This window comes from Rhizomucor pusillus, assembly GCF_041956525.1.
Source record: "Rhizomucor pusillus strain CBS 183.67 unplaced genomic scaffold VTP01scaffold_7, whole genome shotgun sequence".
Taxonomy (NCBI): Eukaryota; Fungi; Mucoromycota; class Mucoromycetes; order Mucorales; family Lichtheimiaceae; genus Rhizomucor; species Rhizomucor pusillus.
The window spans coordinates 601149-623907 of NW_027192149.1; the positions used below are offsets into that span (position 1 = coordinate 601149).

At 46.1% G+C, this 22759-nt stretch overlaps 11 protein-coding genes across 11 annotated transcripts; 5 read left to right on the plus strand and 6 right to left on the minus strand.

The window, feature by feature from the left end:
* Positions 1-251: 251 nt before the first annotated feature.
* On the minus strand, positions 252-2095 carry VTP01DRAFT_9706 (uncharacterized protein; the record flags this gene model as incomplete). Its single annotated transcript, XM_069388961.1, has 5 exons — positions 252-664; positions 735-924; positions 992-1742; positions 1796-1943; positions 2002-2095. 5 exons carry the CDS (start codon positions 2093-2095, stop codon positions 252-254), a joined length of 1596 nt encoding a protein of 531 aa, XP_069240125.1.
* A 246-nt stretch (positions 2096-2341) lies between these two features.
* VTP01DRAFT_9707 (uncharacterized protein) lies at positions 2342-4032 on the plus strand (the record flags this gene model as incomplete). Its single annotated transcript, XM_069388962.1, has 4 exons — positions 2342-2434; positions 2501-3580; positions 3637-3838; positions 3905-4032. The coding sequence occupies 4 exons, from the start codon at positions 2342-2344 to the stop codon at positions 4030-4032; spliced, it is 1503 nt and encodes a 500-aa protein (XP_069240126.1).
* Positions 4033-4143: 111 nt separating this feature from the next.
* Positions 4144-6438, minus strand: VTP01DRAFT_9708 (uncharacterized protein; the record flags this gene model as incomplete). The annotated part of the gene is made up of 8 exons (XM_069388963.1): positions 4144-4184; positions 4251-4885; positions 4949-5372; positions 5434-5523; positions 5585-5824; positions 5877-6122; positions 6197-6273; positions 6344-6438. 8 exons carry the CDS (start codon positions 6436-6438, stop codon positions 4144-4146), a joined length of 1848 nt encoding a protein of 615 aa, XP_069240127.1.
* Positions 6439-6657: 219 nt separating this feature from the next.
* VTP01DRAFT_9709 (uncharacterized protein) lies at positions 6658-8599 on the minus strand (the record flags this gene model as incomplete). The annotated part of the gene is made up of 2 exons (XM_069388964.1): positions 6658-8262; positions 8324-8599. 2 exons carry the CDS (start codon positions 8597-8599, stop codon positions 6658-6660), a joined length of 1881 nt encoding a protein of 626 aa, XP_069240128.1.
* Positions 8600-8715: 116 nt separating this feature from the next.
* Positions 8716-10551, minus strand: VTP01DRAFT_9710 (uncharacterized protein; the record flags this gene model as incomplete). The annotated part of the gene is made up of 1 exon (XM_069388966.1): positions 8716-10551. The coding sequence occupies one exon, from the start codon at positions 10549-10551 to the stop codon at positions 8716-8718; it is 1836 nt and encodes a 611-aa protein (XP_069240129.1).
* Positions 10552-10657: 106 nt separating this feature from the next.
* Positions 10658-12569, plus strand: VTP01DRAFT_9711 (uncharacterized protein; the record flags this gene model as incomplete). The annotated part of the gene is made up of 7 exons (XM_069388967.1): positions 10658-10683; positions 10743-10953; positions 11017-11221; positions 11293-11480; positions 11539-11778; positions 11839-12093; positions 12159-12569. The coding sequence occupies 7 exons, from the start codon at positions 10658-10660 to the stop codon at positions 12567-12569; spliced, it is 1536 nt and encodes a 511-aa protein (XP_069240130.1).
* Positions 12570-12753: 184 nt separating this feature from the next.
* Positions 12754-15921, plus strand: VTP01DRAFT_9712 (uncharacterized protein; the record flags this gene model as incomplete). Its single annotated transcript, XM_069388968.1, has 15 exons — positions 12754-12763; positions 12829-12898; positions 12962-13013; positions 13079-13122; positions 13200-13236; positions 13313-13759; positions 13830-13907; positions 13966-14543; positions 14598-14645; positions 14709-14756; positions 14816-14935; positions 14996-15214; positions 15304-15396; positions 15465-15696; positions 15763-15921. 15 exons carry the CDS (start codon positions 12754-12756, stop codon positions 15919-15921), a joined length of 2235 nt encoding a protein of 744 aa, XP_069240131.1.
* Positions 15922-16447: 526 nt separating this feature from the next.
* Positions 16448-17210, plus strand: VTP01DRAFT_9713 (uncharacterized protein; the record flags this gene model as incomplete). Its single annotated transcript, XM_069388969.1, has 3 exons — positions 16448-16534; positions 16663-16779; positions 16983-17210. The coding sequence occupies 3 exons, from the start codon at positions 16448-16450 to the stop codon at positions 17208-17210; spliced, it is 432 nt and encodes a 143-aa protein (XP_069240132.1).
* Positions 17211-17234: 24 nt separating this feature from the next.
* Positions 17235-18220, plus strand: VTP01DRAFT_9714 (uncharacterized protein; the record flags this gene model as incomplete). The annotated part of the gene is made up of 3 exons (XM_069388970.1): positions 17235-17340; positions 17402-17753; positions 17824-18220. 3 exons carry the CDS (start codon positions 17235-17237, stop codon positions 18218-18220), a joined length of 855 nt encoding a protein of 284 aa, XP_069240133.1.
* Positions 18221-18954: 734 nt separating this feature from the next.
* Positions 18955-20278, minus strand: VTP01DRAFT_9715 (uncharacterized protein; the record flags this gene model as incomplete). The annotated part of the gene is made up of 7 exons (XM_069388971.1): positions 18955-19177; positions 19239-19450; positions 19531-19614; positions 19673-19744; positions 19802-19924; positions 19978-20047; positions 20106-20278. 7 exons carry the CDS (start codon positions 20276-20278, stop codon positions 18955-18957), a joined length of 957 nt encoding a protein of 318 aa, XP_069240134.1.
* A 382-nt stretch (positions 20279-20660) lies between these two features.
* VTP01DRAFT_9716 (uncharacterized protein) lies at positions 20661-22287 on the minus strand (the record flags this gene model as incomplete). Its single annotated transcript, XM_069388972.1, has 7 exons — positions 20661-20793; positions 20846-20916; positions 20972-21165; positions 21229-21322; positions 21383-21732; positions 21789-22021; positions 22082-22287. 7 exons carry the CDS (start codon positions 22285-22287, stop codon positions 20661-20663), a joined length of 1281 nt encoding a protein of 426 aa, XP_069240135.1.
* Positions 22288-22759: the final 472 nt, after the last annotated feature.

A 22759-nucleotide genomic window follows, 5' to 3' on the forward strand; every position in this document is an offset into this window, starting at 1 on the left:
TGCAAGTGGTCCGAGTGCGTTGATCGTTTCCCTTTTGGATAAGAACCGGGCTAACAAATTACAAGTATGTGTCGCTCCGAAATATATGTATGTACGTAAATGTGGGATATCGACAGGGTTCTTACATGCATGCAACAAGAGTATGTAAATGTACATAAACTCGAAATACCTCATTTGATGATACGACGCTGCAGTTACACACGATCCAAACATTTGTAACAACGTGATGTGAAGCATTCCCAAAGTCCTTTTTAATCGCGGCTTAACTCCTCCGGCGTCCATGGCTTCAAATCAAACTCTTGCTGTTGATCTCCTTCTTCCACAGTGTCGGATCCGGATGAATGTCTATCCGCCTGTTTTTGCTTTTCAAAACACGCAAAGATCTGGTCATGTTTCGCTTGATCCTGCTGCTGCTGTGGAGTCGTGGGCTCCGAAGAAGAGGCTGACGATGATGTTGTTGAGGTTTGCTGCTCGTCCGAAGGAGCGGCGTCGCCCTCCTCCTGCTGCTTCCGTGATCGTTCGACGATGACAAAGGATTTCTGCTTGGCGCGGATGTTCCACAGGAGACAGGATTCCAGGGACTCAAACCAATCATTGTCGGTATCCACGTTGCAAATGGTAGGCATAGCGTAGGGCGAAAATGTAATCTTGAGATGATCGCCGCCTATGCAGCGTAAACAAAATACACATCGCAAGTCAATATACAACAACAACACCGTCAATGTTTCTCTTACGTTGCAGTTCTAGCCGATTGCGGCCATCAAAGCTGCAGTACGCTGTAGATCGGGATCCGTACGGGACGACGACGCGGATCGTCATCGTGTGCGGCACAAGCATCGGCCGAAACGTCAGGCTGTGAGCGCAAATGGGCGTTATCAGAATGCTTGGCACGCAAGGATGGCACAGGGATCCATTTGCCGAGAGCTAAAACAAAGTTTCGTTGTTAGGAGCTAGCATACATGGCGTCACATTCAGCAGCAGCACTACTTACCGAATACGCAGTAGAGCCCGTCGGTGTCGCAATCACTAGTCCGTCTGCTTGCACCGTCGTCAAATGACGTTCGTTTCCAAAAAGTTCCAGAGTTGACATGTATGCACACGGTCCTCTGTCAATAACAACCTCGTTGAGGACCTGGAATGTTTCAGACTTTACGCTCGTGTAGCAAGGAATGTCAAGTCCACTCCCTTCAATGCGTGTCGCTTCTTGCTGTATCTCTTCCAGGTGCTGCTTCATCCACGCTGTCTCCAGTAGCTCCCACCCTCCTGCATCGGCTGGAATATCTCTTCTTTTTCTTCTTCTGCCATCCAGCGCTTCCGCCGTCCACAGCGCACCCGTCTTGGCACACTTTTTCGCTATGCGAGGATTTGGACAATCCTTGCGATATCTGTAAATAGTGCAAGAAAGACGCATCCGAAGCGTTGTTAGCAGGCTGCCGTTTTTGCCATCATTTCTGAAAAGGGTTTCTAGTGCCTGGCGGTGGGAGCCAAATGGAAATGGGGTCAGAAAACTGAGTGATCCTAGGTGGAAGGGGATGATAGGCGGCATCTTGGTTTGGAACAGCCAGGATGCAAACAACACAGTGCCATCGCCGCCCAGAGCGATGATGAGATGACATAAGTCAGGGTTCTTGTAACACAGCTTGGGCGTCCAAAACTTGATGCGCTTCGCAGCATTTGGATTCTTTTCAACCATCGTTTGGTATCCGAAACGTGCGGAATGCTCCAGATGCGCATCTACGTAACTGATAGTGTATCATTAGCCCCCATTGCTATTGAAAGTTGCAAGGCATCCTACACTGTGAATGGATGCGATTTTCCATATCGCGGTGTAGCAACAAGCCATTCTGTCAGCTGGCGCGTGTCCTCAACCAGCTTGTTGTCCTGAGCCTTGGTCATGATCATTATAGTGTCCATATCCTCACGCCATACAACCTTGTGCCTCTCTGAGAGAGTCCATTAGTTCCAATCCTTTTTCTTTCCATATTGTTGGCATCTACATACCGAAGAATCTGTGACCGAGGTCGTTAAGATCCTCTGCTCTCAGTTCTAGTGGCTTGCACGAGTGCCTTGCACGTTTTATAGGTGGACCTTGCATTGGATACTAATATCAGTATGAAATGCAGATAAATAAGGGAGAGAATAGACAGGAAAGGGAGGAAAAAGGAAGGACGCTCTCATTCCTGAATAACATCATTCTCATCCAGCAGCGAATGTTCGCGTGAAGCGCCAATCGGCTGCATTCTCCGCAGGCGCCGCCTCCTCCGCCCTTTGTATCTGTCAAGTTCTTCTACCATTATATCACTACTTTTGACTCGCACCCTCAGTCTTGAAAATCTTTGTAATGTCCGCAACACCATGCTGTCACTGCGGCCGCAATGCCGAGTGTATGGATGTACGCAGACCGGGACCCAATCAGGGCAGGTGGTTTTGGCGTGTAAGCATTTCTGGAACGCGTGTCGTCGATACGGAGAGATAACTATATACTTCGGGTTCTACACAGTGTGCAACGAGCACTTGCAGTTATTTCAGGTGGGACAAGTCGGCGCACGCCAAGGTAGACCATCCAAGTGCTGCGTACGCGGCAGCGGCAGACGTCATAGCAGCCCGGTCTCGTCGAGGACGAAGATATAATACTCGCAATTGGACTCCTGAACCATTACCAGCTAAGAAAGCAACTCCGGCAGCAGCAGACAAACGAACAGTCGAGTTTAAATTACACTCTGACGAGCAGATCAGTATTCACGTAAATGCAGATGCTACGCTGATTCCAGCCTTGCAGAATCTGGCGACTTGGGATGATAATGTAAAATGTTGGATGATACCAGCTACGTACTATGACTATATCCGCCTTATCCACTGTATCCCATCTCGGACACCTAATCTCAATCTGGATGTCAAGAAACTCTCGCCGATGCTCACGCAGACTTTGCAGGAACTTGGACAAAACACTGACCAGATGTGCGTTAAAGAGACCGAAGTAGCAGAACGAACAGAACGCATTGAAGCACTGAGATCATTTTCAGAAACATTGAAACCATTCCAACACGAAGCGATTACGACAGCCATACGAAGGGACGGACGTATCCTTTTAGCAGACGATGCAGGACTTGGAAAGAAGATGCAAGCACTTGGCATCGCTCTTGCGTACAAGGATGACTGGCCTGTTCTCGTTATATGCGGTAAGGGGAAGGAGGAAGCTTGGTCAAAGATGGTCCAGAGATGGCTTGCGATACCAGCAGATGATATTCATATCACCAAGGATGCACGAAGTATACTGGGCTTTTCAGCAAAACGGAAAAAGAAAACGACGACGGAATCCTCCAAAAAAAAAACGAGGAAGACGAAAAGTAACAACGATGATGACTACGGCAGCGACGGTGTCGATGACAGTAGTCCTGAAAATGATGGCAATAACGAAGATGAACTGTTGGCAGAATTGGATGAAGCTATTGTACTGCGATCACATCACACATTTCACATCTTGTCCTACGATACTGCATCCAGATTTGAAAAACAAATCAAATCACGAAAATTCAAGATAGTCATTGCGGATGACAGCCACAACCTGAAACAAAGATCTGTAAGTCTTGGATTGAAAGTTAGTTGCTAAATCGATACCAACGCCTTTTTGTAAAGGTCAAGCGGACAAAGAAAATCCTCCCATTATTGCAGATAGCGCGTCGACTAGTGATGATCTGGGATGGCGCTAACCTGTCACGACCCATCGACCTGTACACGCACCTGTTTGCATTGAGAAAAGACATCTTTGGCAATTTCTTCAAATTTGCACAGCATTTCTGCCATGCTCAGCAGAATGTATTTGGATGGATATACAGCGGTAAAGTTTTGGCATGCTTTCTCTTTTTACGCTGTGGCATATCTGTGCTCATTATGTTTTATATAGGACGGACTAACGGCAGAGAGCTCTTATTCATCATGAACAACTTAATATGGATGCGGCGGAAAAAAGACAAGGTGCAAGACCAGCTTCCATTACCATCATCCAATGATGAAAGCAATGAACAGAACTAAGCTCTGCGGCATCCGCCATTTGTAATTGATGGTCAGGAATTTCTTGTATATTTGTACGCTTTTTCCCAATTGCACATCCTTTTAAGCTGGTACTCTAAATTATTATTATTATCATTTGTGATCCTTGTCAGGGTAATCGCAGAATATGGAGGCTGCAAAGAATGGTTGAGATCATTAGCACAAGCAAATAACCTTCTTTGTCACTCTTTGCATCATACCATGACCATCGTAGCACACTAAACCAGCGGTGCATGAACGCTTAAGCCATTCTCCGTTGCTGCAAGTCAACCAAGCGGAAGAAGAACCCTCGTCTTCGCAACGCTGGCGGCCGTTTGTGCACGATCCGTCCTCCTCTTCGTCGTCGTCTTGGTTATCGTCGCCATCGTAACCGTCTTCAGGATTGTTATAAAGTTCGTTACCGCTGTGAGGAACGGCGAGGTGAGACTGGGCGTTGAAGTCCGCGATTGAAGCAGCAGCTTCGATTTGAGCTTCTTCCTCGCGTCCAACTGCTGGTGCTACCGCCGACAAGGCCGAACCCGAGGCAAAGGCTGGAGCCACCGATGAAGCCGAAACCGAAGCTGAAGAAGCAGAGGCAAGGAACTCGTGTGAGTGGATAGATGCAGAGGGGAACGCGGCATTTGAGGGTATAGAAGCTCGCAAAGGAACCGAGGGAGCAGCAACAACGGCGCCAGCGGCAACGGAAGAAGCAGCCGCAGCAGGTGCAGATGATGCAGCAGGAACGCCCTGCTGCTGCTGCTGGCTAGCGTTGTCGAGCGGGCAGACAGCCGGTCGCTCGCCGCTGCGAATCTTGCTAGCTGCCTTGAGCAACTCTCCATTATCTTGATGGATATCCCTGTACAATACATATTGTTAAAATCATTTACACGTTTTCAACACACAAAAGTTGTTTACTTGCCAAACCATCAAACCTGCCAGGTCTTCGCAGAGAGCATGGTTCACCTTGATATCGATGGATGTGGGATCATCGTACGACACGAAAATCTTGTTTTGAGAGTTAAAAAGCCAAGGTGTCTGCGTATTCTCATCCCAGAATCGATGCCAACCGTTGCCAGCGGTAACAAAGTCGTCGCCCAAAACTCCCTCGGAACGTAAGTTACGCCATTTCCAGATACCAGAGACACCGGCAGTGTCCGCAGCGCAGTAAGGATCCGCCCAGTACGCGTCGTCCGAGTCGCCTTTGGGCGCACCCACCTTGGATGGCTGGTATTGGTCTCGTATGGTGGCCATGTCAACTTCGGCTTGCATGGACCGGCCATAAAACGCGACACCAGCTGTGATCTTGTCTGCAGGAACACCAGCCTTCTTCCAAGCTTGGATGCCTGTATAAGGAGAACAGTGTTAGCTAGATGCCCGACAGAAAACAGAAGTGAAGATACTTGCTTTGCACGAACGAGTACGGAGCTCCTTTGCCTTGCTCGTGGCGGAAAGGTGCATTGGGTCCAGTCGTAGAAGCCCAAGCGCCGTTGATATCTGTCAAAATGTGGTCGTTAATGTAATTACTCTACTCACTGCAACGTGCTTGTATACTTACCATAAGTCATCAAGTTGATGTGATCAAAGTAAGGCACAAAACCACTGACGTCTGCAACTGGCTGGCCGTCTGCGCCTACGAACGGATCAACGTGCACAGCCATGGAAATTTCCTTGTGTTCATTTGGGAAACGTTGGTCCAAGGCAGCGCGAAGCTCCTTGAGCAATGTTTGGAAGTTATCTGTGTCTGCTGGTGCAAATTCATTGCACCCGGCTGCTTGACGTCCAGGATACTCCCAGTCTGTTTCCCAAGGTGAGTGGATGGACTCATTGTTATTTGAATGCCCATTTACCAATATCAACACCGTCCGTGCCGTATTTTTCGATAAAGTCCAAGTTCCAGTCGATAAACTGCTTGCGAGAGCTCGGGTCGGCGACCATGCTGCTGAAGCGCTGCGAGCCTGTCCAGCCGCCAACAGACAAAAGCACCTTGGTGTTGACTCTGTGTGCATTCTCGACAATTTTGGGCAGTCCGGACTCCACTGCCCAGTCGTCTGTAAACGAAGGTAACTTGTCGGGATTATTGAGGATAGCAAATGCTAAGTAGTAGTAGCAGTAAAGAATATTATCAGTCTAATGTAACGTGATCCAATATATTCAATGCGTTTTGTACCATAGTTGATATGCGTGTATTGATCGTATGGGATCTGCTCGACTGGGTAGTTTGCATAGAGCCAGTTGGGAAAGTATCTGAAGTAGTAGGACATTGAATTCGTCAGTACAGTGTGAATAGAGCTAGTGTGATATTGCTATTACTAACCCAATCAACATCTTGTTGCCGACTGCAGCTTCGCAGGTAGCAGCAGCCCATGCCAGCAAGGCTGCTTTCATCAATCGCATGAATCCTTTTGCCATCTCAGTAAAGAAAAATAAATTATAAGGAGAAGAAATGAAGAGAGATACGACAGAGCAGACAGGTGGCAAGATCTTTATACGACGTCTTGAGGTAGCATTCGTTTGCTGGTGCTATTTAGAATATTCAATACATGCCAGTCATTGACAATGATAACAGCACTACGCTAACATTTTTTCCTAAATTTTCTGTTGTTCTTTTGGCTTTCTTTTTTTAGATCGTCACCGCTCTTGACGGTTATCATCGTCGATGATTCCAGCCATGCGAAGTAACTCTCTGTCAACGGTCCGTCCATCGGATTGCCGCAATTGCAATCCCGCCCTCCTTGTTGCTTCGCGTTTCTCAAAGTCCCATGCGCGTTGCTGTGCCAGCCGTGCCTTCTCTGTGCCTAAGCCAAACACTTCAACGTTCACTGTCTCAAAGGAGTACTGGAATTCCTGGCGGAGCGCTGATCCAGTAAACGTCGGGGATGCCGGGTAGTGCTCCTGGGTATACGTCCCGGTTTGAAGGGTATTATCCATTGTAAACATGAATTCGAAAATTGGTTTCTTCTTTTTGACGTTAGGGGGTTGCGACGACCGGCTCGTGCCTCCAAAAGCAAGGCCAAAATTGTTGTGATAATAAATGTACTGGTTGTTTCGTTTCGTCGGTTTAAACACTTCAAAGGTCGGGTACAGTTCAAACATGAAACATTCGTCGCTTCCCCAGTACTGTCGGCTATGCTTCCATGCTTCGGGTATATAGGCGCCTACAACGACCGACGATACATTTGATTGCTGCTGCGAGCTCGACGTTGATGACGATGATGGAAGGATGTCTCCTTGGACGACGAGCAACGTTGGTCCGGGATACTTGAAAACATGGTTCTCAAACCTATTCATGGAAAATCCATCCTGGGATCCAGAATACAATCTTGTCCACTGCTTCAGCTGCAGAACCTTCTCAGGCAAGCACCAGTATAGCAGCGTACATCGAATAACACCTAGGATATCGGAAACATCAGGGACGGGCACAGTGTCTTGCTGGAGGATCAGGTCAGAAATGGACGAGGAAGCAGTCGTAACTGATGCTTGCACGTGCATCGCAAATTTGCTATATACAAACGACTGGATTGTCTTGAACAGATTAGGTGCGTTGCGTTTGGTCCATATTCGAAACTGTCGATGAGAAATACATGGCAATTCTTGGTCTTGATCCTTCTTATTTTCAGTCTCGCGTTGCCCAAGGGAGCTGCTCATAGATGTAACTAGAGCTTCTGCCACGCTTTTGAGACTTTGCAAGTCAGGATCTTTCTTTTCGTCGTAATCAACAGGAATATCGCCGGCTGCCAGTAGGCCCTCCTTCTTTTCCATCTCGACAATCCACAGCAAAAATGCAAACAGTGCAGTTAAGTCTCGCTGAGAGATTTTTGAACCGTCATCGTCTTCCTCCTCGTCTCCTTCCACATTAATTGAATTGAAATCCATATCATCAAAACTAACACCTAAATCTTCGAGCGACAATCCGCTCTTGTGCTTCTGTTCCTTTCCCTTCTTTTTCGTTTCTTCTTGGTGAGAAACCGATCCTTGTTGATTTATTGCAGGCTCATCCGTGATCCTGGCAGGTTGCGGTAAAACTGCAAGCGATTCAAAGAACAAGTCTTGAAATACTTTCTGGTTTTCATTGTCCATTTTGCCCGTCAAGATCACAAACGCTGTCAAGAATGCATCAAAGGATAGCGGCAGCGGACCGGATGTCACGCAGCTAGGGTATGAACCAATGTAGGAAAATGACTTGTAAAGGAGAATGCCGGCTGGCTCCACCGCCTCTGGCAAGTTCAAGTGTTCCTATGCAGAACATGTGTCATTTTTTCCTGATTTGCCACAAATCTTTTCTTGTCAAACTCACCAGAAAACTCTTTGCTTCAATGCATTCAAACTGGTCAGGATACACGGTTTTTAGTTCGTCAAATACTTGGTGCAACGAGTACAGCTCGATCCGGCTCAATTTGCGCTTCATTTGCACCAAGACTGACCGTCGCCGCCGGTTGCTAACGGTGGACGCTAATCCGGAAGACACTGAGGACTCTTTGGCTGTGCTGATCGACTGACGATCGCTGCTCACGTCTGCCGCGGTGGCGGTAGTGCCATGCCGGTTCTCGTAGCGGGAATGACTCTGCCCCATCACTGCTGCAAAGTACTAGTATAGTTTGGAGAAACGGAAAAATGGAGGAGGTGAAAGTTTAAGATTGCATGATGGGAGAATGATGATTTTTATGCAAGAAAAATATTACATTATTTTCACTTTGATGCCTCCAAAAGGATTTGCAATGCATTCTTATCAAATGGTATATAAAACATTTCGGTACCATCACCCAATCGCTTGGACGATATAAGCTTGTGATCGCGGAACTCGGTAAGTTGAGATCGCATCGCTGTATCGCTGGTGGCGAAGAAGCTTTCGCGACATTTTTGAAAGTATTGGTGATACGATAATCCATAGGATTCGTTGCCTTGAAGGTGATCGGCAACTTTGGCAGCTTCCATGGCGTCCAGTTGTTCCTTGACCAATATGCTAAACACACCGCGACCGTTGCTTGTTAGAGAACGAAGCACAAATTGAGCACCGCGTATGCCTGTCATCTCGCCCGCGCTGGTCAGCAATGTGTTTTCGTAGGATGTCTCAACAAGATAGTCATCAAATGTGGTCGCATCGTGCCATATCCAGTTGAAACGGCTGGATTTCACGTTATCCCACAGCAGTGCTGCATTGATTTGATCCACGGAGGCGATGAGGTATATGTTTGGCGACTGTGCAAGTGTGGAAAGTATCGTCTGCGCTCGTTCATTTCTCAAGTTTGCACCGTCAATGTTGTGAACTACAATGTATAGCTTATCGTATGCTCGGTTTTCGTCCGCAAAGTAATCGCAAATATATTCAACCTGCTCCTGGAATGGACCCAAGGACGCACCGACGTTCATGACACCGTAGGTTATTTTGTGGAGAATGTCTTTTACCGTGATTGACGGAAAGAATCCATTGATAATAAGCGTTGCACCATCCTTGAGTGTCGCTGAAGCAAATTCATTCAATAGACGTCGCTTGGAGCCATAGCCATAAAATAGCAAATTGAAACCTGATTGCAGCTCAAATCGCCACTGTCGAAAGCGTCGTTTATGCATTGAAGTTAAAGTAGCGATATCATGCTTATGCTTCTTCGGTGCTGCATCCAATAACTGTTTCAACTCTTGTGGTTCGAGTGTGCCAAGCCGAGACATAGTATTGTTGGAAGTTAAAGACTTGGTGTGTAAATCCTGGAAATACCGCTCGTAACCGGCCGCTCTCTCCTCAAAGACGGCCTCACCGTCATCGCTATCTCGTTCACTTTGTATATTTTCATCTTCGTCTTCGCTTCTAGCATCGTCTCTCGAAAGCTCCATTTGCCGTTGGATACGACGTCTCTTTGCATGATCGACTTTCTGTTCTTCAGGTAAAGCACGCTTAGCGCGGCGTCTCTGTCCTTGATTTTCTGTTTCTGATTGATCTTCTTCCTCTTCGTCTTTTGCTGACTCATCCAGCATGGCTTTCTGCATCATATTGCGCACGTTTTTGCCTTTGGTCTGTGCAAATCCGAAAATAGTGCGTCCAGCGTGATGCTCGTTCTCTTTTCCAAGTTCTTGTTCTTCATCAAATTTATCCTGAGCTTTTGTCTCTCTCGCGTCATTGGCTTGCTGTTGCTGTTGTCGCTTTGTTGCTGGTCGTTTTTCTGTGGAGGACTGCTGCTCGTTCGAACTTGATCGCAGCAGCGCTCGCTGGCGTCTCATTCTCGTTACCTGTCCCGCGCTCCCTTCTCCCTCGTCCTCGTCTTCTTCTTCACTTTCAGAATCCTGCGATCGTTTTGCCTGTCTCTGCTGCTGCTGCTGTTGCTGTTGTCGTGTCTTTTTCACTTCTGTCAAACCAAGCTCGGCAGCTGCGGCCGTTGTGCCTGCGCGGCGAGGTCGAACTGTTTTCCAGTGCTTGCGACCTTTAAGCAGCGCCTCCTCCGTTCTGATCTCTTCATTGCTGACCGCCAGTACAATGTGTGTTGGAATTTCATTGTCTCCCTGGACAATTACGCGAGGTTGTGATCCTGGCATATTGAATTTTTTTCCTCAAGAAGGAAAGAGAGAGAGGAGCGGGATGGCGAACTTGGCAGCGGCAGAATACTTGACCCCGAAACTCTGCAAAAGAACACTTCTGCCAATGTCTGTTGAAATAGAGTCAGAAGAGTGGGTACATTGCAAGCAGGAGAGCTGTTAACATGAGATTAAATGATGCTTTGTTGCAGTATTGTAAGACTCTTGTTACAGTTCTTCAAAGAGAACAATTTGCACGCGTCCGTTGCGGCCTTGCAGGAGGAAACCTCGGTGACGCTCAATACGATCGAGAATCGTGAGACGTTTATCAAAGATATTACAGAGGGCAAATGGGCGCAAGTCTTGGAGCAGATCATGCACTTAGATCTAGCACCGAGGAAGCTGGTAGATCTTTACGAACAGGTAGAAACGCTACGTGAAATGTTTCCTTGTCAACTAAGACCTAACGACGAGTAACCACGACAGATCATTATCGAACTGTGTGAAATGCGCGAATTAAGTGCTGCGAGAACTTTGCTTCGACAGACGGAGCCTATGGATATCTTGAAACAAAGTCAACCCGAACGATACCTGCGCCTCGAACATTTGCTTTCACGCTCGATTTTCGAACCCAAAGAGGTATACACAGATGGTATGACAAAGGAAAAGCAGCGCCAAGTAATTGCACAAGGTAAAATAGCAATTTTCAGTATATCTCTCCGTGGGAAGCACACTGAAACACGTTTTTATCGATTTGTAAAGCTCTTGCAACGGATGTGGATGTTGTTGAACCTTCACGACTCATGACGCTGCTTGAAGACAGTGCAAAGTGGCAGCAGCATCAAGGTATCCTACGCGACGGTACTCGGTTCGACGTGTTTTCAAGCTCGAGTGCGTCTCAGAAAGGAGACGAAGATGCTGTCGCATCTAATCTCTACTGCACGATCAAGGTAGAAAACGAAGAAAAGATGATTTTTTTCCAAATTGCTAACTATGGACTGGGCGTAGTTTCCGGGCAAAGGCACGTATGCAGAATCTGCTGTATTCTCGCCTAACGGCCAGTTACTGGTTACTGGATCAGTGGATGGATTCATTGAGATTTGGAACCATTCGAACGGTAGACTTCGCAAAGACCTTAGATATCAGGCTGAAGATAATTTGATGGCCATGGATGAATCAGTGATCTGCATGGCATTCAGTAGAGACAGCGAGATGCTAGTATCAGGATCTGCGGATGGTAAAATAGCTGTGAGTTTCATTCATTTACATTTGCCAGATTGCCTATTCACGTTAAAGCACCTTTGTTAGGTATGGAAAGTCCAAAATGGAATGTGCCAGCGCCGATTCTCTCCAGCACACAGTCAAGGAGTAACTTGTTTAAGCTTCAACAAGGATGCAACGCTTGTGCTTAGCGGCAGCTACGATAAACTCGTAAAGATACATAATATCAAATCTGGCAAAATCGTGAAAGAATTTCGAGGTCATACTTCGTTCGTCAATGCGGTGCTTTACTCTCAAGACAACAACAGTGTACTAAGTGGCAGCAGCGATGGTACTATCAAGGTATGAATGCCGGTAAAGAATGAAGCCATTTTACGGTAAAAAGACTAATGCGTATCTACACACAGATATGGGATGTTTCTCTGGGAACCTGCATACACTCGTTGATGCTGGACGCATCCAAGACGTGCCCTGTGCAAGGGTTAGCATACATTCCAAAAACTCGCGATCACATTCTCGTATCTAGCAAGAGCAAAAATCTGGCGATCATATCTATGCAGGACGGTAAAGTTTTGGATACGTTGGTAGCAGAAGGGCCGACGGATATACTTTCAACGGCCTTGTCACCCCAAGGCGAACTTGTGTACAGCGTTTCTGAAGATTCAATCTTGCATTGCATCAGGAGGAGTACAGGCAAACTGGAAAGCAGGTTTAAAGTATGCGATAATGAAATTATTGGCCTAGCAAGTCATCCCTTTTCCAACATTCTTGCGGTTTACGACGATGCTGGACATGTATATCTCTACAAGCACATGTAAATACATAGTTCGTTAATAACAAATACTCGTGTAATATTTAAATGACTTTGCGGTTATTCGCACCCAAGTTTTTGTGCTAGTGAAAGCGCTTATGTGAATAAAAGATTAACTTCCGTAAAAGGCATCTTACTCAGGGACCCAGCGGAAACTTCCTTTTTCTTACTACGTCTGAGGTTGTCAATTGATGGTCCAACGTATGTGTCCTGAGCCATGAATGCATCAAAACATGGCTAACCGCATCGTTGTACGCACCATTTAGCGAGCGCCAGAGTATACAGTCTCGCGTACGTGAACACTGCACAATTCGAAAGACTGCGACCGAATTTGGGGTAGGTGGTTGACATGAGTTATTTGACGTGGAATAGCGTACGTTGGTATTCACGACAAAGCAGGCAGCTCGGTACAGCCCATAACACCGAGATTAGCTTTGATTTTTTTGATCAGGCAAGTATATCATATGCAGTCAGCTATAAATTTCATTGTGTTCTGAAAGATATTATGCAAAACAGTGCTTCGAGATCAGAGGCAAATCCCAGCAGGCCTGCGGCAAAACGTAAAGATTTAAGCTCTTTTGTATCCAGTTTGATCCTTCAACTTATTGCGCCGCCGTGTTTATCTCTCTGTATATAGTGCTGTCATCATTTGCAAGAACTTGATGCCTCTGCTAGTAAGTCGTTTGTTCATAAACTGACGCTCTCTGTCTTCCACCTAGCGAGCAATGCGACTAACAGCTATGTCTCTAGTTTCGTCAGATCCAACCTGACTACATCAACGGCGTATTTTGCGATTATAAGCAACAAATTTACGATAAGCCCAACCTTTCTGGACACGATGAGCCGCTAGAAAAGCAAGGAGAGGGAGAATACTACGATGAAGACAACAAGAGCGAATCGACGATTTCTTCAGAACCAATCTCTGATGACAACAGCGACTACTACGACGATGATTCTGACAATGATCTTCCACGCGCATCGTTTGGAACAAAGACATCCAAGAAATTAAAGGATACCAAAACCGCCAAATCATCTCCTGTAACGAATCGAAAAATGCACGGCACATTTAACTTTGCGAAAAATGTAAAGGATCCAGAAGATATTCTATACGGCCCACCGCAAGGGATCATGGGCGTTGCAGAATATCTGGTTATCGTCGGAGAAGATACAAATACTGAATGCAGCTTGGATGGACGAGTAAGTATCCAACAACTGCTGCTATTTTGTAACAATCACAGGTTTTTGACGTAACTTATGAATTTTAAAGACCATCAACATCCATGGTACCGACAAGCGGGCCATCGATACTGCTATCCAACGGTTTATAAGTCTTCAATCAGTATACGTAAGCGTGGTGCCATGGTTTAGAAAGATCGATATCGAGCTCACGTTTTCTCTCTTAGAAACGGCGAAGAAGAAACCCTAATGTCGTGCCCTGCGTTCATAGCTTTGACCAGCAGGGCGAAATAGGACTGTTCTTCTGCAATATTGATCTATACGCAAATCAATACTTTATTGCGATACCCGGGCACTTGCAAAAGAAGAAGTGGACCGTCATGATATTAACAACGAAAAACGATAGTGGCCGATACGTGAAACCAAAAGATCTTTTGGAACCCGGACAGATGCCATCTACTGTACTTGACGATGACCTTGAAAGGCGTTTCCAAGCAGCAGCAAAGATATTTGGTCGGAGCCCACAGATCCAGCCCCCTCGGTGGGAGCAGAATGCTAATGCAACTTTCAACACAACCTCGACCACGTTTAGTCGTTCCAGCAATCTCCCACCACCTACGTGGGTAACACCTCCTCAGCAAGCTGCAGCGGGCGACTTTCCAGAGCTGTCAAGCCCGTTATCGAGACCTAGAGGTTCCCCAAGCCCACGCGGCGGCGGTCAGAGAGGAGGTCGAAGAGTTATGCGCCTCACACCGCAAAAAGCTGCAAAACCGGCAGCGCGTTCAAATGATCCACCATTTATTGCGTAAATATGAATACACCTCTAATGCTAATTGAGGAACTAAAAGCAACACCGTAGTCGCAAAAATTACAATCTTCACAACATGAAGGAAGCGCTTGTTGAAGGGTAAATTACCTGTTCGAAAACTATAGACTATACATTGTGGCTGACTAGTTTTTATGCTGACAGATTGAGTTCCATCAACCACTACAGAGGTGAAATTTGCCTAGTCGCCAAGTAAGTCGACGTTAAGTATGATAAAAAACAGTTTCAAGTGGACCAACAAGTTTTCGCAGACTAGGAAAAGTTCTTTGGAGCGCGCCTCCAAAGGATGTGGAAAAGGAAGTTTGGGGATTTTACGACATTAAAGATATTTGCATGAAAGAACACAAGATGGAATGTATTTTAAACGACACGTAAAGTATCCGTTGCTGGAGAAAATTTGAACAACCTAGATTTATATCTGTTCCATGTAGAACCACCATGCACGACGATGTAAACAGGCGACTAGTGGCGCAACTTCCAGCTCCATTTGCAAAGTCGTCGTTCTTCGAAGTACACGTAGATGCGCGGCCTACAACGAGGGACCCCTGGGGCACTGGTTGTATGTATATTGAGTCAGCGGGTGCAAAGACAACAAAGTTGCATATGAGGCAAGACGTGATCACCGAAATAAACTGGATGAATGTGGATAGGTAAGGAAAAAACGCGGGAAAAAAAACCGAACATGGAAGCGATGAATATAAAATCATCGGATCATTCACATATCGTTTGGGCGATGCAGAAAATTCGACTTTCAACTATCCTTGGCCGTCAAGGACGTTGGACGTCCTGACAATAAGCCATTTATCAGCTTTGCACGCCGGATCGCTTTAAGGTTTCGTTTCAAGAACTTTTCTATGCATGTATTATTTTGGGCGTGCGTGCTAATTCTAGTTATCACAGACCGTCTGATAACCCCGCATTCAACAATCTCATGTTCCAAAACATCCACGGTGTCTTGACCGTCAAGAAGATTTTGCATAAGCAGACTGAACGCTACCGTCTCAACCAATCATTTGTACTTGAAGTAGCCAAGGTTGAGCAGGTGCCGATTCAAGACGATGCATTTTCAACCGCCAATGATCGCAAATATTCTACTAACAGAGGTGCAGGCCCTACGCATTACGAGTACACTGTCAGTATGCCACTAGCACCACGTTCTGTAAAACGATGTGCGCGTGCTAACAGGCAAAAATAATAGATCCAATGCCTGGATGTAGACAAGATCTTTGCAGAAAACGTGGACAAACTGATTGGCGTGCCAGCATCCTGGAATGCAGACCAAGTTGTTTCCCAACACCTTGAAAACTTTATCCGATTCATGATGGATGCAGTGAGTCGTTTCGACAAGAGCTGCTAGGCAGTATGTCAAGTTTGTTAATCCAAGAACCATCAACAGATGCAATAAAAGAATGCAGGGGTTTTTATAATCACATGTGGCAATCACTAAAAGATCGGCCTCAAAGCCTGTAAATGCTACTGGAGTGATGTCTATCAGGGGTGTGTTGTGAAATGAGGGACAAGGGGGACGAAGCCATGAAGATTTTGTATTTATACCGTACATAGTTTGTGAGAAGAGGGAAAAGCTCAGGTGTTCAAGAATGCTTCAGACAAGATGAATTAAGGTTTCTAAAGCGTTTATTATTGGTGTTTGAAATAAGGTACTTTTGTTTGGCCGTGCAAGACGCATATGATCCGATGATGATAATTTTCAAGAACACGGAGTAGTGATTGTGTGCACGAGGAGAATGGACAATGAAAGGAGGCAAAAGTGTGTAGTTAGCAGATGCCGCACCCTCCAATGAGGTACGGGTGGCTCCTCTATATAAAGAGAGAGAGAGAGAGAAAGAGAGAATAAGGGACACATCACTTTTTATCGGGAAAAGATGCAATGCACGATCTGCGGTGGCAAGGTGTACATTACCGAAAAGATTGAGGCAAATGGAAGACGGTACCACAAGTCCTGTTTCAAGGTACGGTTTGCGGCGGGATATCCGCAAAGCATAATCGCAAAGCAGAGAGCAAACAAGACTAAACCCCACGTTTTAACGCTAACCCTCCCCCCGGCACAAACAATTCATCTCTCTTATCTTGTATGCAGTGCTCAAGCAATGGATGTCGTCTAACTATTATGAATTTCCAATCCCACGACGGACTGCTGTACTGCCAGAAGCATTTACCAAAACTATCCCAAGTTCTCACGAAGCGACAACTAGAAGTAAAAGATAAAGAATAAAGACAGCGGTCAGCGTTGTTGAGAGAGTAACGCTCATGGGGGAGCCCCCTTGTAGCATCGAAGACAAGAGAACGCATGACAAACGATTCTGTATGGTGAAGCATTTGCAAGTCAGAGAAGGGGTAGGGTGCTTGAAATTCCAATCAGAGGTTTTTCCGGGCTCCAACAAAACTTACCTTGTTCAGTCAGCCACCTTGGCCGCGGCGGCGGTCCCACACGCGCACGTACACACTGCGAAAAACCTCATATTCACGTCGATTCTTCGTTATTGTCACCTGGCTTCTTCTCTATTATATTTTTTCTCTGTCTGTTTTGACTCTCTCTGCAGTCATATAAATAACCACATTTGTCCTGAAGGGAAAAATCTCATCTTCTTTTCTCTTCTTTCTTCTTCTCATTTATCTGTACTCTAAAACTTACTAGCATTGTATTGTTCAATGATGACTACTGCTACCACAACCACCACGACAACTACTACCGCTGTTTTTGAGGAATCACCTAATGTTCTATCTCAATTGTCGCTACGCGGCAAAGTCGCCATAGGTAACACCACAACTCTTCGCAATAATGGTCATCGCTAACCCAACGTGCTTTTATTACATAGTAACTGGAGGTGCGCGTGGTCTAGGCTATGAAATGATGCTGGCGCTAGCAGAAGCCGGAGCCGACGTCGCATGCATTGACTTGCTGGCAGAAATAGGCGCCGAGTCCATCAACCACATTGAAAAGACCTGCAAAGTCAAGGGTAGCAGCTGGGGCTGCGATGTCACCAACGACGAGGAAGTAGCCATGGTCTTTGATCAGATCGTGCAGCACCACGGTGGTCTTGATATCCTCGTCACAGCAGCTGGCATCAACCAAGTATGCCCGGCTGTTGACTACACAGCCAAGGATTTTCGCAAGATCTTTGATGTGAATGTTTCCGGTACTTTCTTTTGTATGCAGCAGGCTGCTCGGTAAGTTGTGTTCTATCCATCCAACCTTGTATACGCTTTTTTCACTTATTATTTATTGTTATTATTTTAGACACATGATGAAGACGGGAATGGGTGGCTCTATCATCACGGTTGCTTCGATGTCTTCCCACATTACGAACCGTCCGCAGCCCCATGCTCCGTACAACGCAACCAAGGCTGCTGTGCTTCAGCTCACGAAATCCACTGCGTGTGAATGGGCACCGCACAACATCCGTGTATCCACCATCTCACCCGGTTACTTTGATACCGCCATGAACCGCAAGATCCTCGCAGAGCAAGGCGAGGAAGGCGTCAAGATGCGCAAATTTTGGGAAGCTCAAACACCCATGGGAAGACTTGGTACACCGCATGAGCTCAAGGGCGTCGTGGTCTTTTTGGCTTCGAGCGCATCCACGTTTGTCACTGGTGCAGAGTTCCTAGTTGACGGTGGTTACACTGCCTGGTGAACCAACCACGACCCATCTTGCCATCCCAACCTCATCCTTCTTCGTCCCTCTACGTATACTCGCGAGTTTTGCACCGCCTCATCCGTCCCCGGCCCGCCCCTTTCCTTTCCTTTCCTTGATGACTTTGCACACTTTCTCCCCTTCTCCATCAGATCATTTCGAAACCTAGCATTTTTCTCAATACATTCGTCGCTTATCTCTGTACAATCGGTGGCACAGTGTATATGCATTGACAACTGATAATGTGGGAATGTTGTACATGCAGTCCTCGTTTGTTGTTATTGTTGTTATTGTTTTGCGCCCTATTATCTGTCTTCTACGCTCGCTTCATGTGCTCCCTTGCATAAGCTTACTCACGCTTTACATTGAAAGGGCAGCTTAGAATTGAGAGGCGTGTGAGAAACAGGGGGAAGATCAAACGACAGAAATTTGAGCAGATTCTACCTTGAGCACAGGCCCTCCACCTGATCAACCGGAAGAAAGGAGCCGAAAACAAGAAGCCAGAACCTCAGAATTCTCTGGAATCTTTCAAGCTGGCTGTGTGGGGATGATAAAGCTAAAATTCGTAATGATCAAGAGAAACATCCATCATTTTCCTTCCCCTACGGGGGAACCGCTGTAGAATTTCTTTGTTTGCTTGCTACAATTACAATGTAGTATTACCAAATATTTTTAAGCTACGATTAATGCCAGCCAGAGAAAAGAGGAGGATGTACATCATTGTGCGCGTAGGATTAAGCATTAAGAATAACTTCTTTTACAAGTCGTCTTCGTTCCAAGTTCCATTCGTCCACCTTGGCACCCAAAACGAGCGTGTGTTTCCGTTCCTCATCTAGCAATACACTATCCTGGCTATCGACCCATTCAATCAGTTTCTCGATCTCTTTGCGGACTTCCCATAGGTATCGCTGAAGAGGCGAATAGAATGCACCGGTGTTGTCTGCTTCGTTGATGTAGCTATACATTGTTGGGATAAATACCTGTATTCCTGCCTTCGCTCGGCATCGTCTCCACTTACTCTTTGGGTTTTTCCATGGATGGCAACTCTGGATATAATTCGCGCGCTTCTTTCAAGGCGTTGAATGCTTTCTCGGGAAAATAGATGCGTCCCTCTCCCACAGACTTGTTATCATTCGATTGGCGCAGCTCGACGATGGCCTCAAGCAATGCAAAGTCTGCTGTTTTCAGCAATTCCTTGACGCTTTTCAACTTTTCCACGTCTGACTTGGCCTACAGCAATGCAATTTGAGTCAAAGCGCAAGAAGATATATGTACATGTGCAGATGCATTCAGTTTGTTTTCTTGTGTACCTTTTCCAAATAAGCACGGGCCTCTGCCACTTGGGCTCTGATTTCTTTTTCTGTGGGGAAACCTTGTTCATGCTGATCGAAAATCTACGATAAAGAAAATATTGAGCATCCAGCCAACTAGCCTCTCCGCGCATTTACTCACGCTGTCCAGCAGCTCGCTCAATTCTTCGCGGTATCTTTGCAGTGATCGATAATCGACTGAATATTTCTCATCCTACGCACACATGTAAGCCTCAATAATCCTGCTGGTGATAACCATGATAATACTTGCCGACTCTTCCAGCTCTTTGATCTTTTCGGAAGTCATGTCCACTTTGCTTTGAGCTTCGGCAACGAGCTCCTTTGCCTTCTTTCGGCCTTTTTCGCATCGTTCCTTTTCATTGGCAACATCGCACTGTACAAGAAGATCAATATACTAGTTGAGGATGCTGCAGCTTTTCTACTTACAGTGATCCAGTACACGAACCATTGGAGTGACCAACTATCGAGATTTCTCAAGTCTGCCTCCCACACATCACTGCCAAAATCCAAGTTAAAAAATATTACGTCTTGAAAACCGTTATCCTCGGACTTACAGCTTTGCTTTGGCCTCAGCGAGCTCATTGTCGTATGGGTCCTTGAGAAGTCGAAGGCGACGTAGTTTCGACTGGCAGTCTAGGTGTGGCTCCTCGACGTGCGCAATTCCAGCCACGGCGTGGGCCAGATCATCAATGCTAGAGATGGATTGCTCGGCGAGAGTTCTAGACATTACTCAAGAGTGGTGAAAGCAGCAGCAGCAAGTTAAAGTTTCCCAACTTTTTTTTTAGGTTCCCAGCCAGTGTGATTTGTTCCGTGGAAAGGAAGAATGGTTACACCGGTGGGCGGGGAAAAGGGAGTTATGGTTCAAATGTCGGGGCCCCAATGATTCGGTGAATTGCCACCCACACTCCCTTTCCAGGCAGAAACATCAAACTGGAACTGTTATGTAAGCTTTCGAATATCCAAAAATGGTCGCACAAAGCTGAACTTGTCGGAACCATTTGATTGCATCGAAGAGCTTGTTTGGATATATGAAATTTTGTAGACGAATGCATATATTTTTGAACAGAAAAATTTAGTACATTATGCGTAGTAGCGGGTCTGGGCTCTACTTAGTCCTCAGAGTGAGGCTGCGCTGTGTATATGGTATTTACAATTGCTTCAGGTGGAATGATGCCCTGCGGATTCAGGTATCCAAACGATGCCTTTGACAGGGCATCGACGCGCACGAGATATCTATCAAATCTACAGATTATATTAACACCCACCAATTGAATCAACGAGTTCCTTCACTTACTCTCGTTCGCGCCGTTCAGTCTCGAATATCTTGGAATAAATCCAGTCTCTTTTGAACTTTTCAATGGGTTCCTAGCAGCAGTGGATCAGATACCTCCCCAGTACCAGATTGAGATTCTTTGCTTACCTGAAATTCGTGCAGATCAAAAGGGGGCAAATCAGTTCGATGTTTCAAACGACGTTGGTTGTAAAAATCAAACACGGGATGATGCAGCAGCAACCCAAGAGAAGGTGCTTTAGGAATATTGATCTTGACGGGTTCGAATGTTTGGGAAATGATCGAACGCGGTGTATTGCTTCGAACGACCAGGATTGCCATTGCTGTCGATGTGCACAGTAAATACTCCTGCGCTTTCCTAACTATGCTTTGCTTTGCTTGCTTACACAGCATTTTTCGAATTTGGTGGAGCATAAAAGATTGGCCCCAGAGTTTGACCGAGATCCACTCAATACCGTCAACATATATCGGATCGCTGACCTATAGTTATCATGATCAGTAGCATACTCCCTCACAAACAAAGCTTCTTTGGACCATTACATTTATGCTCTTTACAAATCTGTTCATGCTAGCGTCGTATGGGTCACTGGCCAACGTATAGTTGTGAAAATTGTGGGTTCCCTCGAAACATTGCAAGGTTTGTCTAAAGGCTGCGAGTGTTTGTGCATTGATCCGAAATTTATCCATTGCTTGTAACTGAGCAGCATCTGTTCGAGGAGCATAGTATATCTGTCCTTCATACTTCATCCTATAGTCATCTTCAGATTGGGGAGTTGTGGTTACATGTCTAGTACTTGGAGAGATGAAGACGCTGCTCGGCAGTAAATATTCGTATACTCTAGAGCTGCATAGTTTCCGTGCATGAAAAGATCTCATAACAGGTATGTAACCTACAAGTAATTAAGCCCATTTTCTGCGCTTGCTGCATACACTGATAATTACCCACCCCAGACTCGAATTTGCGCGGGTAAATGCGCATTGATTCGTTCCACAATGTTTGGATCCTCGGTAATCATTTTGAGCGACACAACATTGCAAGCTGCGTGCACGCCCTTGTCAGTTCGCGCTGCCCTGATGAGTTGCACCTTTTTGGGGCTTTCCGAGTTAGCGCGAGACACTGCGCCTGCTTTGCACAGAGCAGCAAATAAATCCTCTTCAATCGATTTCACGCCAGGGTTCCTGAAGATGTGACAAACGTGTGTAAACAAAATTCTATATTCTGAAATGTCACGTACGTACATTTGCATGCCCTGATACCCTGTGCCGTTGAACCCAACTAAAAGTGCGACCTTGTCTTTCCGTTTGCGAGGTTCCTCCCGCCACTCTGATCTTCTCTCTACATCTTCCGAGCTCGATCGCGTATGCAGCGACAATCTCGACTGAACAATTCCAACTCGCCTTGCTGTGCAGACAGCAAAATGTCTCGGAATGATCAATAGACGCATTTGGCACGCAGTTGATTTCTTTCCCTCTCTCTCTTCTCTTGGTTCTAAAAACAAAAAAATGTCCCAAAATCTTTGCCTTTTTGGGCGCTAAAAAAGCAGATTTGGAGGTATCACAGCTGGCATTTCATGGAGAAGAGAAAACGTGCTGCTGGCCAACTATACGTTGCGCTTTCCTGCGTCTCTTGCCCGTCATCTCTATCCGTTTTTCTTCCTCTCCCACATTGACCTATGCAGAGCCTGCCACTCGCAATATTCGTATACAAAGAAGTATATGAATAAATAGAATCAATAATTCAATGGGCAGCCCTCCGCAGGTGCGGGTGGTCTGGAGGGGGCAGAGACCCCTTCCATGAAAGAAAGAAGGAAGGCATCTATTTTATATCTCTCACCAATGCTTCATGCGAGTGCAAGTCTGAATAAACCGGGAACTCGGAGAATGGAGGTCTATTCAAGTCAAGCGAGTAGCACAACG